This window comes from Acanthaster planci, linkage group LG03 (assembly GCF_054643075.1).
Source record: "Acanthaster planci isolate LZ-2023a linkage group LG03, COTS_SCS, whole genome shotgun sequence".
Classification (NCBI taxonomy): Eukaryota; Metazoa; Echinodermata; class Asteroidea; order Valvatida; family Acanthasteridae; genus Acanthaster; species Acanthaster planci.
The window spans coordinates 6,731,026-6,744,271 of NC_141779.1; the positions used below are offsets into that span (position 1 = coordinate 6,731,026).

Genomic DNA, 13,246 nt, shown 5'->3' on the forward strand with positions numbered 1-13,246 from the left:
TAAGTTACAGTTGAACATTGACGTGTGAAAGGAAATAAAGTTTCTCATGAAATGTCCTTTAGTCATCACTTAAAAATCGCATGCAATATTGCCCCCCAAAAAATATGTCTCCTGTGTTCACATACACCTGCTCAGCCTACATTTGCAAATTTCCCATGTGCCTATTGCAATTCGCTGAAAAGACTTATGCATTGTGCCTCTTGACCCTCCACAATGACGTAAATATGACGTTATTTTACTTCACATCGCATTCGCGTGAAGTACAACTCAAAATTCATGATGTAGAGGTAGAATAATGGACCGTCATACAGATTCCTTTAATACAGGTTCACAAATTAGCCTCGTGCTACAGCTAGAAATTTTGTGGAAACCGCCCATTTCAAGTACGAGGTGTACATCTTCAAATTAAATACATGAATACAGAAAACAAAAACATAGACATGAGATCAATTTTTGTGAATGAACCTGCAGAAAAATTCGTGATGGCAGTGTTTTTTCGACTTGTGGCTGTAGAGCTGCATTTGTGTACCATGTTCATGTACATGTAGTGGAACATTCGCAACCCCTTTTGGCAGGAATTGTACATGGGACTGGTTGCCGCATTTCCCTCATGCCTTCTTTGGCATCAGTTTGGCCAGGCGGAACCAGTGTGATGCACTGCGCATGTGTTTTCACCACCACGATTCGTAAATGCTTATTATAAATGGGTCGTCAACAATGGTTTTTCAGGCAGTGGGCTCATGAAAATCATTCGTTGTAACAGGAATTTTGTACAATGCAATTGCGCTGTAACAGATTTTTTTCCCCCATAGAAACGTGTACATTTTCACCGGGACTTGTTTTTGTTACAACCAGAATTTTGTTATGGCTGATTTCATAATAACGAGAGTCTACTGTATTAAAATTCGTGGAAAAAACGTAATATGTGAATGTTTCTCCGAGTTGGTAATTTTATTCCAACATCACCTGGTCTGTGGAAAGAACACAATCAGTAAAAGTATCTCAAATTCGATCGTGTTTTCCACCATCGTCCAGTCCACAGAAAAAACGCAGTCTGTAAATGTCTCTGTGTCTCGTGACATAGTTTCTCTCCAACAATAGCCCCCGCTGGGCCAGCTCATCAACTCGTTGTGCACTTGAGTGCTCACGGGCGTGCAGTTCGCAAACTTTTCGGCCGCTTTGCAACGACAGACTTGCTGTGAAAAAAACGGACTTTACACTGAAGAACGGTAAGGCATTACCTGTAAGCCCCCTATCCAGTACCGCTTGCTACTTCCAGCTTAATTTCTGGCTTTGTCAGTCCATCCATTACACAAACACCCATTCATTTTATTTTTTGCACTTAATAAATTCATTCTATAACAATTTTTTAACTTATCCGGGTGCAACTGCACTGATTGATGTAAAGATTTCATGACACAGACTACATATTTATGTGGTGAGTTCCAGAGGGATTTTTTTATGCTATCAGGAAAACTACCGCACAGCAGCGAGGTGGATACTCACTGCTATGACGCCACCTGGTTGCGTATTATTTCTACTTCCAAGACGCGAGTTGGAAGAAGCCAATGACGTGCTCCAATTTGCTCATGAATATTTATGAGGTGTAGTAAATCTTGATCCTTACTCATGGAGTGTCTGTGGACGCTCCTTACCCGCAGCTTTTCTATTTTTGCAATGTATGCAGAATGACGTTATTCCCATGCATGTTATGATATGACCGTAATCCTCTAACTCAAGGATACAAAAGGCCACTTCGAACACAGTACAATGTAACAAGGCTTATTATTCATTTCTTAGCAAATATTTCAGCTTTTTTGCATGTGGGCAGGCCTTACTTTTGCCCCTCCAAGTCCACATGTGACAGTGATGACGGATGCATTGCTATACAGAGGGAAGCCTCTCTCCACTCCATGCCTCCGGGGTCTAGGACACTGCCTCTCAAGGCAAACATATCAATGTGTTAGAACTCCAAGAGGTGTTCAAAGCTTTCATCGCTTTCGACAGCACATAATAGGCTGTTCACTCTAGTCCAGAGAAACATCTCAACGACAGTGGTGTACATCAATCGTCAGGGTGGCACTCGTCCTTAACTCATGCACCCTTGCATGGCAGCTCTTCATGTGGACAATCAATCAGGGGATCAGCCTTGAAGCTGTCCACATAGTGGAAAACAGCACAGCAGATGCACTTTCTTGGATGCTGTCCGACCGACAGAGTGGACTTTTTATCCGAATGTTGTCAGCCAGATTTTCGTGGAGATTGAGCGTCCTCAATCCGACCTCTTCACTCTCGTCAACAATACCCACCTTCCAATGATCTGCTTCAGGTTCCCTCGCCCCCGAGTGGGGGTGACAGATGCCCTACAGATCGACTGGTCCGGCCCTGTGGCATACATCTTCCTTCCAATCTCCCTCATCCCATGGGTCCTGTCCAAGATAGAATGGAGCTATGTCCGATCCTCCTCATTGCCCCGCTCTGGCCTTGCCAACTGTGGTTTCAAAGACAGACGAGACTCCTGGTACAACAGCTGCTGGTCCTTCTGGTCAGAGAGGACCTCCTCTGTCAGCCTAAATCAGAGATCCTTCACCCACCACCGGAGAGTCTTCACTTGACACGCTGGACATTGTCCAATGACTTTTCAGGGCATCTGGTTCTTCTGCAGATGCTGCGTCTAGTTCGGCCCAGGGTCAACAGCTGTCCACTCACAAGACTTACATCAGTCAACTACATTTTACTAGAGGGTGTAACGACCACGATGTTTCTTCAATCGAAGATCCTGTGAGTTCCGTCGAAGGCTTTTTCATGTATCTGTTTTCACTCAGGCCTCCAGGTTACTGCCATCCACAACTACTTGTCAGCCTTGCCAGCTGTCCACTCAGGCTTCAGCGGTGGCTCGACTCTTTCCGACCACACTGCTATCCTATTTCCCCTTTAAGGGATGTTTGTTGGGCATCCCCACATCAAACGCCTCGTCTTATCCTTGGACCTCAGAAGCTTTCCTCAAGTTCTTGCCAGTCCTCCCTTTTTCAAACCAATGGCTGATGTGTCTGACCTGCATCTCAGGATCAGGCTAACACTCCTCCTCACAGGCTGGCGGTCTCCTCACGGTTGTTACATCGAGACGAGGTAGCGAGCTACATGCCCTGTCGATTGCCGATGGGCACAGCTGCTGGGAGCCACACAGGGTTCCTTTTGCCCCAACCATCGGGTTCCTGATGCAAAACCAGATACCTTCTGGTCTCCCAACATATTTGTTCCTGACACAGCCTCATTTTCAGGAGATGACTCTGTGCAAGAGATGGTGTCTGGTTTGGACTCTCAAGTAATATCTTGCCAGGGCTGAGCATTGCCAAGAATCTAATACCCAGCAACGAAACCCTTTTTCACCCGGTGTCAGAGGACATTATTGCCTGATGGACGGTCTCGGCCATTATCTTCAAAAGCTGAGACTTGCCAGCACAACATGATGAGATGACCCGATCTCAAGTCAGGGCCCATGACGTTTGGGCTGCCTCTGCATCCTGGTCGTACTGCAGAGGAGTTCCTCTAACTCAAATCTGCCAGGTGGCTTGCTGGAAATCTCCCTCCGCCTTCACCGAGTGTTACCTGAAAGATGTTTTGCAGAGCGAAACATCTCATGGCACAGCAACCTTTTGCTTGGTGGTCCAGACAATGTCCAGCACTGTTCCGGACCGGACGGTGGATACTTCAACCTAGGGGTTTCTTCTAGTGAGTGTCAACGCTCGCCTTATGTTTCTATTAGTAGCTACACTCCCGTCGCCGACCCACCTCCAGGGTACGGTGACACTCTGCATATGTAGACTGGGCAGGGGTATGTGAACGCAGGAGACTCCTTCCCCACATTAGTGTGGGTCGAGTCTCCTAGTGATACTTACCCCTGCCCAGCTGCTCCCAGCCCATCCTTCCCCACTTTGGCTCCAGTGGTTTTCACCGCTTCGAAAAGGACAAACATAGCGGCGGGATCACAGTGCATTGTGGAGGGTCAAGGGGCAGAATGCATAATCAAGTCTTTTCAGCAAATTGTAATAGGCACATGGGAAATTTGCATATGTAGGCTGGGCAGGGGCAAGTGTCACTAGGAGACCCAACCCATACTAATGTGGGGAGGAGTTTGCTTCACAGAAATTTGTATTCAATGAAAAAAAAGGAAATGAATTCTGTTGTCTTTTCAGTCTTTACAAATCACCTCTGAGCAACCCCTTCACGTTAAAACGTTTTATTTATATGTTTTCCTGCTAACATTTGCATTTCTGTTATATTCACGAGTTGCCTTCACGTTTCACTGTCACATTGGTGAAAACGTGTACAAAGCTCAATGCATTAAAGCAATGCTGCGCTGGAAATCTGGCAACCAGTGTATACTAATGGTGTCTGTACACTATACTCCAGCCATATACCCAAGCAACCCTACAGGTGGACATAAAAAAAGTTGACATTGCAAGAAGATCTCTGCAAGTTAATTCACAGAACTTTCTCTGTTGTCAGTGTGTGTTTTGTCGGTTCACAAGTTAAATTTTAGGTTGTTTTGCCTGTACTTGAACTGAACGTGCTTCTGCAAAATTGCCTGCTGCAGCATGAGGTTTATTGCCCACCCATCTGGATGCATCACGCATGCTTACCATGCAATGCGGTTGTGATTACCTGACTTGCGTTGTGCATAGTGGTGTAAATTGTCCATAATTCTTATGAATTGTCAACCGTAGAAATGGTGACATAGATTGAGGCAAGTTATCCCATTTGGGGCAATTTTTGGTACATGTACATGTAGCTTTTGCTCCCATGCATGCCATTCCATCAGCATAAAAATATTGACCCCAAAAATATTTGTCTGACCTACCGACCCTTTTTTGAGAGGCATGTAATAGGAAGTATAACTATTTTTTTTGGGGGGGTGGCCTATGCATTACAATTTAATTGATTTGCACTGCTAAATTGGAACTCTAATGGATGGGCTAGTAATCATTCTGAAACACCAGAGTAACAATTGTACATGACTAATACATAAAGTCAGGAAGTGCTGTTGAAAACGATCGAAACTCACAAAATATTTAACAAATATTTCTGACAGTTAAACTTGCAAAAAGTTATTCGTCTGTGTGTGTGTGTGTGTGTGTGTGTGTGTGTGTACTTGTGAAAGGTGCAGACGGAGCTCTTCTATGTATTAACACAGTCACGAATCGAGGTCGGATTGTAAATCGAGGACGTCCTCAGTTCGCAATAAGGTGAAATTTGAGGCCGCAGTGAGCATTTATGAGGGTCAGCGAAATTTCAAGGCATTTGGAAGCCGTCCTCGGTGTACGCATTTAACACGCCGGGTGTTTAAAAACACCCGCTCGAAATGGACAGTTTCGGCGCATCCCTGGATGGAATAGCGCCCTCCCTAGCTCTCTTGCTACCCTGTCCGATCCGCATTGGTGAGCACAATAAACGTCGCCAAGTGCCGGGGACGCATAACCCCCAACAAATATAAAAGCCTCCAAACTGTCGAAAAGCATCATAGCGTCACCTTGCCATCACGCCTGTGGACTTCTGTAGCCGTTCTGAGATGTAGGTGTCTTCTAGTGGAAAATATGGTGAGTAAAAACGATTTCATTTGAAGTAGAATGTTGAGCATGACCAGACCCTATCTTGGTACGGTTTACTACATCATTAAATACATGGGCCCCAGTGCTGGCTATAGTACCATGCTATTAGTTAGAGCGTGGTTAAAGTGTGGCTGCTATCCACCCCCCCCCAATTTTGTCGATAGGCTAATGTAGATCTTGCACCGCTGTTCGAGTGAATGTGCCAGTGGAATAGGTATACGTATGCAGTCCGAAAAGCTCAATCACATAATCCAGTTGAACAGGTTCCTTCAACACATTTTTCCAGCCGCAAGTGAAGACCTCTCTGTCGTCCATATGTGGTGGTTCTAGGCCTAATTGTGTTTAAAATGTTAGTTCAGGGTGAGGGTTTTGGGTGGATGTGGCTCTTGGGAGCCCCGATACCTGTTCCCCCCCCCCCACCACCACCACCACCACCAGTCCATACCAAATTAAAAGAAGACAAGCGGCTTAATGAAAATAATGTTCAATTTGTTTTCTTGCCAGCTGACCTGCTCACCATAAGTGGAGACGTTTGGACAGTATGGCTGATTCGTCCACCGGTTCCAGCAGTAGGCCTACGTCATCTGTTGCTCCAAGTGATGACACGTCTGACGTCCAGCAGAACTGTGGTGTGACCGTAATGCAAACCAGTAATGAGGTTGGCTGCAGGAAATGGGACAAGAAACACTTCTGCTTTTACTGCGATGTACCCCAGGCCAAGCTCCCCCGTCATCTCCAGTCATGTCACAAGGAAGAAAGAGAAGTCATCGAGATCGCCGGTGAGCCCAACGCTGGTGTGCGTAAGAAACTTCTGTTGAAAATTCGCAATATAGGCAATCACAGGCACAATTGTCAGGTTCTTCGTAAAGGTCGTGGTGTGCTCGTTGTCGGGTACAGGCCAAATTGCAAGGTATCTCCCGATGCGTATGGACCATGCGTATATTGTTACGGCTATTATGTGCGTACCGATTTGTGGCGACACGTGTGCCCTTTGAAGCCAGCACCCACTCCACAGACTGACAGCACCGGTAAGAGGGCTCGTGTGGGTGGACGGGTCGCTCACAAGAGTGATTTGTTGAAACCTCCTCCTGTTGGCGTGTCGTTCCAGTTACACCAGGTTCTTAGTCCAATGAAGAGAGATGATGTGGCTTTGGTAGTCAAGAATGACACGTTGATTGTTGAATTGGCCAAGCGTGAATACATGAAACTAGGGCACGATGTAGATCAGCATGGCTACATCCGTAACAGGGTGCGTGAATTGGGTCGACTCGTCCTACAACTCCGAAAGAACACCCAGCAACCAAATGCATCACTCGAATCATTTGTCCATCCGCACCACCTGTCTGATATTGTGAAGGCCGTCCACGATATTGCCGGCTTCAGGGAAGACAAACAGTTGTACGATGTTCCGTCACTAGCGCTGAAGATTGGTTATTCCGTCAAGAAGTGTGCACTCGTCTTGAAAGGAAGTGCCCTAGAGTCCGGCCAAAAACACAAAGCGGAGCGTGCGGAAGAGTTTCTGCAGTTGTGTGAATTGAACTGGCGAGACCTTGTGTCCACACACGCACACAGAACGCTGTACCAAGGAAAACGCAACAAAGTCACCATTCTCCCGACAAATGCCGATGTAGTCCACCTGTCGTCGTTCCTTCATGAAGCTGGCAACCGGGAACTTCAACTCCTGCAGGGTGCTCGGGGCAGACAAATCAGGCCAGTTTGGCAGAAATTGAATGAGGTCAGTCTGTGCCACCTCATCATGTTCAACCAAAGAAGGCAGGGGGAGGTTTCAAAAATGAAACTTGACGATTTCCACAAGCACAGCACCGCCAAACTGGAGGGGGAATGCCTGTTGAGTGATTTAGAGCGCCAGCTGTGCAAGATGTTCCGTGTTGTCGAAATAGTCGGCAAGAGAGGCAGAACTGTTCCCGTGCTCCTAAGCAATGAGGCAGTAGCGTGGTTGAGTGCCCTTGTCGCCAAGAGACATGAAGCTGGAGTAGCCCAAGACAACAACTTCTTGTTCGCACGGTGTTGTTATGGCGGGAGAGGCCACATACGAGGGAGTGACTGTTTAAGGGCATATGCAGATAAGGCTGGCCTTGACAATGCATCCAGCATCCGGTCCACCAAACTCCGTAAACATGTAGCAACTGCATCGCAAATTCTTGCATTAAAGGAACATCAGCTTGAAACTCTAGCCAACTTCATGGGCCACGATCTGCGGGTACATCGCGAATACTACCAATTGCCAGATACTGTACAGCGGATCACCAAACTGTCCAGACTTTTCCTGAGTTTGGAGAGGGGCAACCTGTCTTCCCAGCAGGGCAAATCCTTGGATGATCTGCATGTAACTGGAGGTAAGGGCACCTTGTACTCAAACCATGTTTCCCATGTTCCGTCTACCCAACGCTTGGCTTCGAACCAAGTCAACCCAACCCAGACTCCCATTTTGTAGGGCATCGTACTGGGCCAGAAAGAATACCTCTCTTCCTATTAAATTCCCCCCCCCCGGAAGAACAGACCAGTACAAAGAAAGACGGGGGACAAAAATCCCCCCCATAAATGTATCTTGCGTCAAGAACTCCCAAAATAATGTTCCATTTTGGCCGTCCATCCCCCCCCCATATCTCAACACCAAGCAGAGACTGCCAGACACCCGTGCATGTATGTGTGCTTTAACTGATTGATCTCAATTTCGGGTTTACTCTCAGAAGGCTTCACCAGTGAAGAGGACAGCAGCGAGAGTGGGGACAGCAGTGACAGCAGTGAAGACTCCTGCGATGGATCCGTCAAAAACGGTAAGATTTGGTCTGTCTGTCTGTCTGTCTGTCTGTCTGTCTGTCTGTCTGTCTGTCTGTCTGTCTGTCTGTCTGTCTGTCTGTCTGTCTGTCACTCTGTCTGTCACTCTGTCTGTCACTCTGTGAGGCTGTCTGCTGAGGTGTCACCTACATTTCTAATGTCCTTTTCTTGCCTCTACATTAATAGGACAGCTTCCTGGTGTTGCTGCTGCATCTCGAACAAGGGAACCCTCTCCGCCATCGAGACGAGTGAAGCGGCGTCCCTGGACTACAGCGGAGAAGACAGACGTCCAAGAAGGCCTGCGCAAATTCTTCCAGTTGAGGAAAGTTCCTGGCAAGCTGGACATCGAAGCAGCTTGCACTGTGGCACTGCAGACCCGTACTTGGAGAAACATCAAAGACTTTTGTCGTAACACTATGAAGTTGTAGGCAAGTTCAGCTAGGATACGCCACACCAGCCATTCTCTCGAGACATTATACCACATTGATGCAGAACCCTATAGTGGTAGGCCAATAATGCACTCAAATTTTAGCGGCCAAAACAACCAAAAACTTGTGAGTGTTGTCCTCGGTGTTATAGGCTGCACTCACATGGACGAGAAGTCCTCCGTCTGATAGTTTGGAAAGTATGCCCTCCATTTGCAGTGTCTACATGTATACGTGTGTGTGTGTGTATATATATATATATATTTTTTTTGTTGCTTTTTCAAAGGTACAAATTCTTGCCTGAGGCTTTGTAGTGATAACATGAAACAAGATTTTCCACATCACAGTCACCTGTGTTACATGTATTAATGCATTTATACAGTGGCTGGTGTCCATTGCCACCTGTGCATTCAAACACATGTATTCTGACTCACCAAAAATACAGATTATGGTGCATGTTGGCCGTGAGATTTGCCCTTTTGAGTCATTACCATCAGTTTTGCCTATTTAAAGCAAACTTTCAATGCTTGGTAAAGTGCAATACAGAAGCAATGGGCCATGTTTTTGTATACCTGATGTTTTATGGTGATGTTTAGTATAGCCACGTTGGACTGTATTACACCAGAAAATTTAAAAATGATAAAGATCCTGGTAACGATAATGAGCTGAGCTGAAGGCATGGCCAGTAGTATGCGGAGGAGAGTTCCAGAGCAGTTTTACCCTCCTATACCTATACGACCCCCGTCTGCCGGGACTTCCCCCTACTTCCGGATCAATTCCCATCTCCCCGGGACTCTTCTCAACTCCTCGGATTCCACACAACCCCAGGGGTAAAGATTGCCAGACGACAAGATTTCACAAATGGGCCCCAGATTTTCCCAACTCTCCGGAAAAAGAAAAAGGTCCATTTCTCCCTGAATCGGAAGAAAGAGGCTTCAATAAAAATTGAAATTAAATTTATAATTACCTGTATATAAATAAGACCATGAATACACAAACTTAATCACAATGTGAACTTGTGTTATCGGGTTTTAATCGACTTAAAAAACCATTTTTTTCTGACTTTGTCAAACAACATAACATATCATTACCCCCACCAGCTAAATGCAAACAACATACGAAGCCTGAATTAGTACGCATGATTCAAGCGAGCCAACAACAATTTAAAAATCTAACGCAACAGTCGTATCATCAGCTTTTAAAAATAGCTCAAGACAACAACATCCCCTTTACAGCCACTGGCGCAAAGGGTAACATACTACGGAAAGACCTCATTACTGCGATTAAAGCCTACATTAAACCGGAATCTATCACAGAGGTAAACATCAGAAGAATAAGACGCTTTCAAGGTAACTACCGAAACTGAGAATTGAGGCCAAGTTTCTTTGCAGACGACTTGGTACACTTTTTCAATTTTTACAAAAAGTACATCGAAGATAAAGCATTGACCGAGTTTAAAGAGATAGGCTATTACAAGTTGCAAACTGCAATCAAGGTCCAATTCAAAATGGAAAAGTTGAAACCAGAATAGGTGTTTTCACGTTTACGAGTAAAAATAACACCGTCATTTCTGAACGTGAGGTTAAAACTCGTTAAAACAACAAATAGCAAAATATTTAGAAGACGTCGAAGCTCACGAACAGAGATGGCGGGATGTTTGATAAAATCGTCACACTTTACATCAACGTGGTGCGGTATAACCCAGTAGGAGTGACTTGTATTCCACTTCCTAAAGAACTGGCGGTTAAAACAGCGATCGTCGACGTTCAAAAAAAAAAAGAACAGGAGTACATTTGCTGGGCATTAAGAGCTGCACCAGGCTTATATTCATACAATGTCAAACATCAGCTAGCAACTAACCCAAATTACAAAATAAACAATGAATGCACCTAATGGTACTTGATAGCAGACGGCTTAAATTTCACTAACATAGACTTTCCTACACTGATTTTGCAGATTCCATGCATCGAATCGCAAAACAACTTAGCAATTAACGTATTTGGCTACACTAGGAAAGATGATGTGTTTGTACTCCACAAGACTAAACACATAGGCGAGCCAATCAATTTACTTTATTTTAACCAAGGTGAAACAAGTCATTATTGTTGGATTAAAATTTTTTCGCGGTTAATGGGCGACGTCAGCAATCATAACGGTAAATCTTATTGGTGTTTTAATTGCCTATCACACTTTCAAAGAGAACAACATCGCGACAACCACCAAGAAGATTGCCATGGAATGGACACGGCGCCGAATTACCTCAAAAGGGTCAACATATTCTAAAGTTTGAAAGCTATAAAAATAAACAGGATGCACCATTTGTTATCAACGCGGATTTTGAGTCTGTTTTAGAGTGTCTTCCACAAGAACCATTAAACACAATTAAAACGCAACGCCACAGGCCGTGCGGCTATTCGTACGCAGTCGTACAATATGATGTGTATGTACCAGTCATGCAGAGGCCAAGACGCATCCATTCATTTCATACAAACGCTATTGCGAGAAGTTCACACAATTAACAAACATTTGCCAATTCAAAGCACCTTGTTTGCTACAGAAACGCCACAACAAATGTAACGTCTGCAGGATCTGTGAAAAACTGATTTATCCAACCGAAGAATCACAATGTCAATGTCCTATCCAAGCTGAGCCAAAGACTAAAGACGAAAAAGCGGCTGTTAGTTTAAAAAATGACCATGGTTTCACAGAGTACAACTGCAGGAGCTGTGAGAAACCCATCAATAAATTTCGCAAAGTCCACGATCACTGTCACATCACAAGTAAGTACAGGGGCCCAGCACATGCCAATTTCAATCTTAAACTCCGAGTTGTGCCCAAGCAAACACGTATTCCAGTTAACTTGCACAACTTGGAGAAATATGACACACGTTTGATCATGCTAGGGGCTCGCATTTTTAACGGTAGTAAAATCAACGTCATTGCTAAAAACACCGAGAATTATATATCCTTCTCATTTGGCCAACTTAGATTTCTAGACTCGTTTCATTTCATGGCAGTTTCACTCAATCGATTGTTTAAAAACTGTTCCCTGAACGATTTTAACCTGCTCCGTTAAAGATTTCCAAACAACACAGACTTGCTTTTAGAGAAGGGTGTTTACCAATACGAATGTATAGATTCTTTCGATAGATTTGAAGAAACCAGCCTCTCAACTCGAGACACATTTTATAGCTCGTTGAAGCAGCAGACTGTAAGCAAAGAAGAATATTCCAGAGCTCAAGGTGTATGGCAAACGTTTAGGTGTCAAAATCTTGGAGACTACCACGATCTTTATGTACAAATGGACACCATTTTATTAGCCTGCGTATTTGAAAATGTTTGACAGGTGTGTAAAAAGAATTACAGTTTAGACCCAGCCAATTATTACACATCGCGGGGTCTATCGTGGGATGCTTAATTGAAACATTCAGGCGTGCAACTTGAGTTATTAACAGACAGACATATGTCTTTTTGAACGGGCTAAAAGAGGCGGCATCTCGAGCCTTGGGGCAAAACGTTACACCAAAGCCAATAATCCCGATTTAAAAGACTATGATCCAAATAAACCGATGTCTCACATAATGTACCCTGATGCAAATAATCTATACGGCTGGGCCATGAGTCAACCGTTACCCATCAGGAATTTTCAGTGGTTGAAAGCATTGGACAAGTTTACTCCCGAGTACATCGCAAGACTTTCACCCAGCGCTTCGAAAGGCTACATGCTTGAAGTCAAGCTCGATTACCCACAGTACTTACATGACTTTTACACAACGACTTCCCGCTAGCGCCTGAAAACAGCTCAGTACCAAACGAATGGCTGTTGGACTATCAGAATGATTTGTCATCGAGCGGAGAAAGGGTTACTTCTATAGACAAGTTAGTAGCAACTTTAGACACCAAGCATAAATACATTGTACACTACTGCAAGTTTACAGGTTTACAGCTAAAAGAAGTCCACCGTGTGATGTCCTTCAAACAAGCGCCTTGGATGAAAAGTTACATCGACAAAAATACCGAATTGTGCAAAATTAGTTAAATAGATTTAACTAAATTTAATATTTTATAAATTTTATTAAGTAATCATATCACTTGGAATAAATATTTGCTGCAGTTTATAAACTTTATTTCCGTATTTTGTTTGTCTCACCAAGCAAATGTGATGCCTTTGACTCTGTATGTCCAATTTCGCTTGCTCAATTAAATCACATTTCGTTTTGTAACCATTTACAGTTAACCCCGCCGTGTGAGTCATGACTAATTTAGCGTATTAAAACCGACTGGCAAAAGTTAGATCCATTTACTTCTGGAGGAATCTTAAGAAATTTGTTCAGAATTTTTGGTTGGGTAGGGAAAATCTGGGGCCCTTTTGTGAAACCTCGTTGTCTGGCGATCTTTTCCCCGGGGTTGTGT

General features: G+C 44.4%; 2 protein-coding genes across 5 annotated transcripts in view; both read left to right on the top strand.

Annotated features, from left to right (window-relative positions):
• Positions 1-13,246, top strand: part of cfap65 (cilia and flagella associated protein 65) — a 340,657-nt gene that overhangs the window by 238,034 nt on the left and 89,377 nt on the right. The window lies entirely within an intron of this gene.
• LOC147799586 (uncharacterized) lies at positions 6-8,124 on the top strand. The gene is made up of 2 exons (XM_087133886.1): positions 6-5,597; positions 6,114-8,124. The coding sequence occupies exon 2, from the start codon at positions 6,151-6,153 to the stop codon at positions 8,062-8,064; it is 1,914 nt and encodes a 637-aa protein (XP_086990012.1). The 5' UTR covers positions 6-5,597; positions 6,114-6,150; the 3' UTR covers positions 8,065-8,124.

What these genes read in the sequence shown, in the direction of transcription:
- LOC147799586 (XM_087133886.1), top strand. Translation starts at nt 6,151, where the DNA reads ATGGCTGATTCGTCCACCGGTTCCAGCAGTAGGCCTACGTCATCTGTT.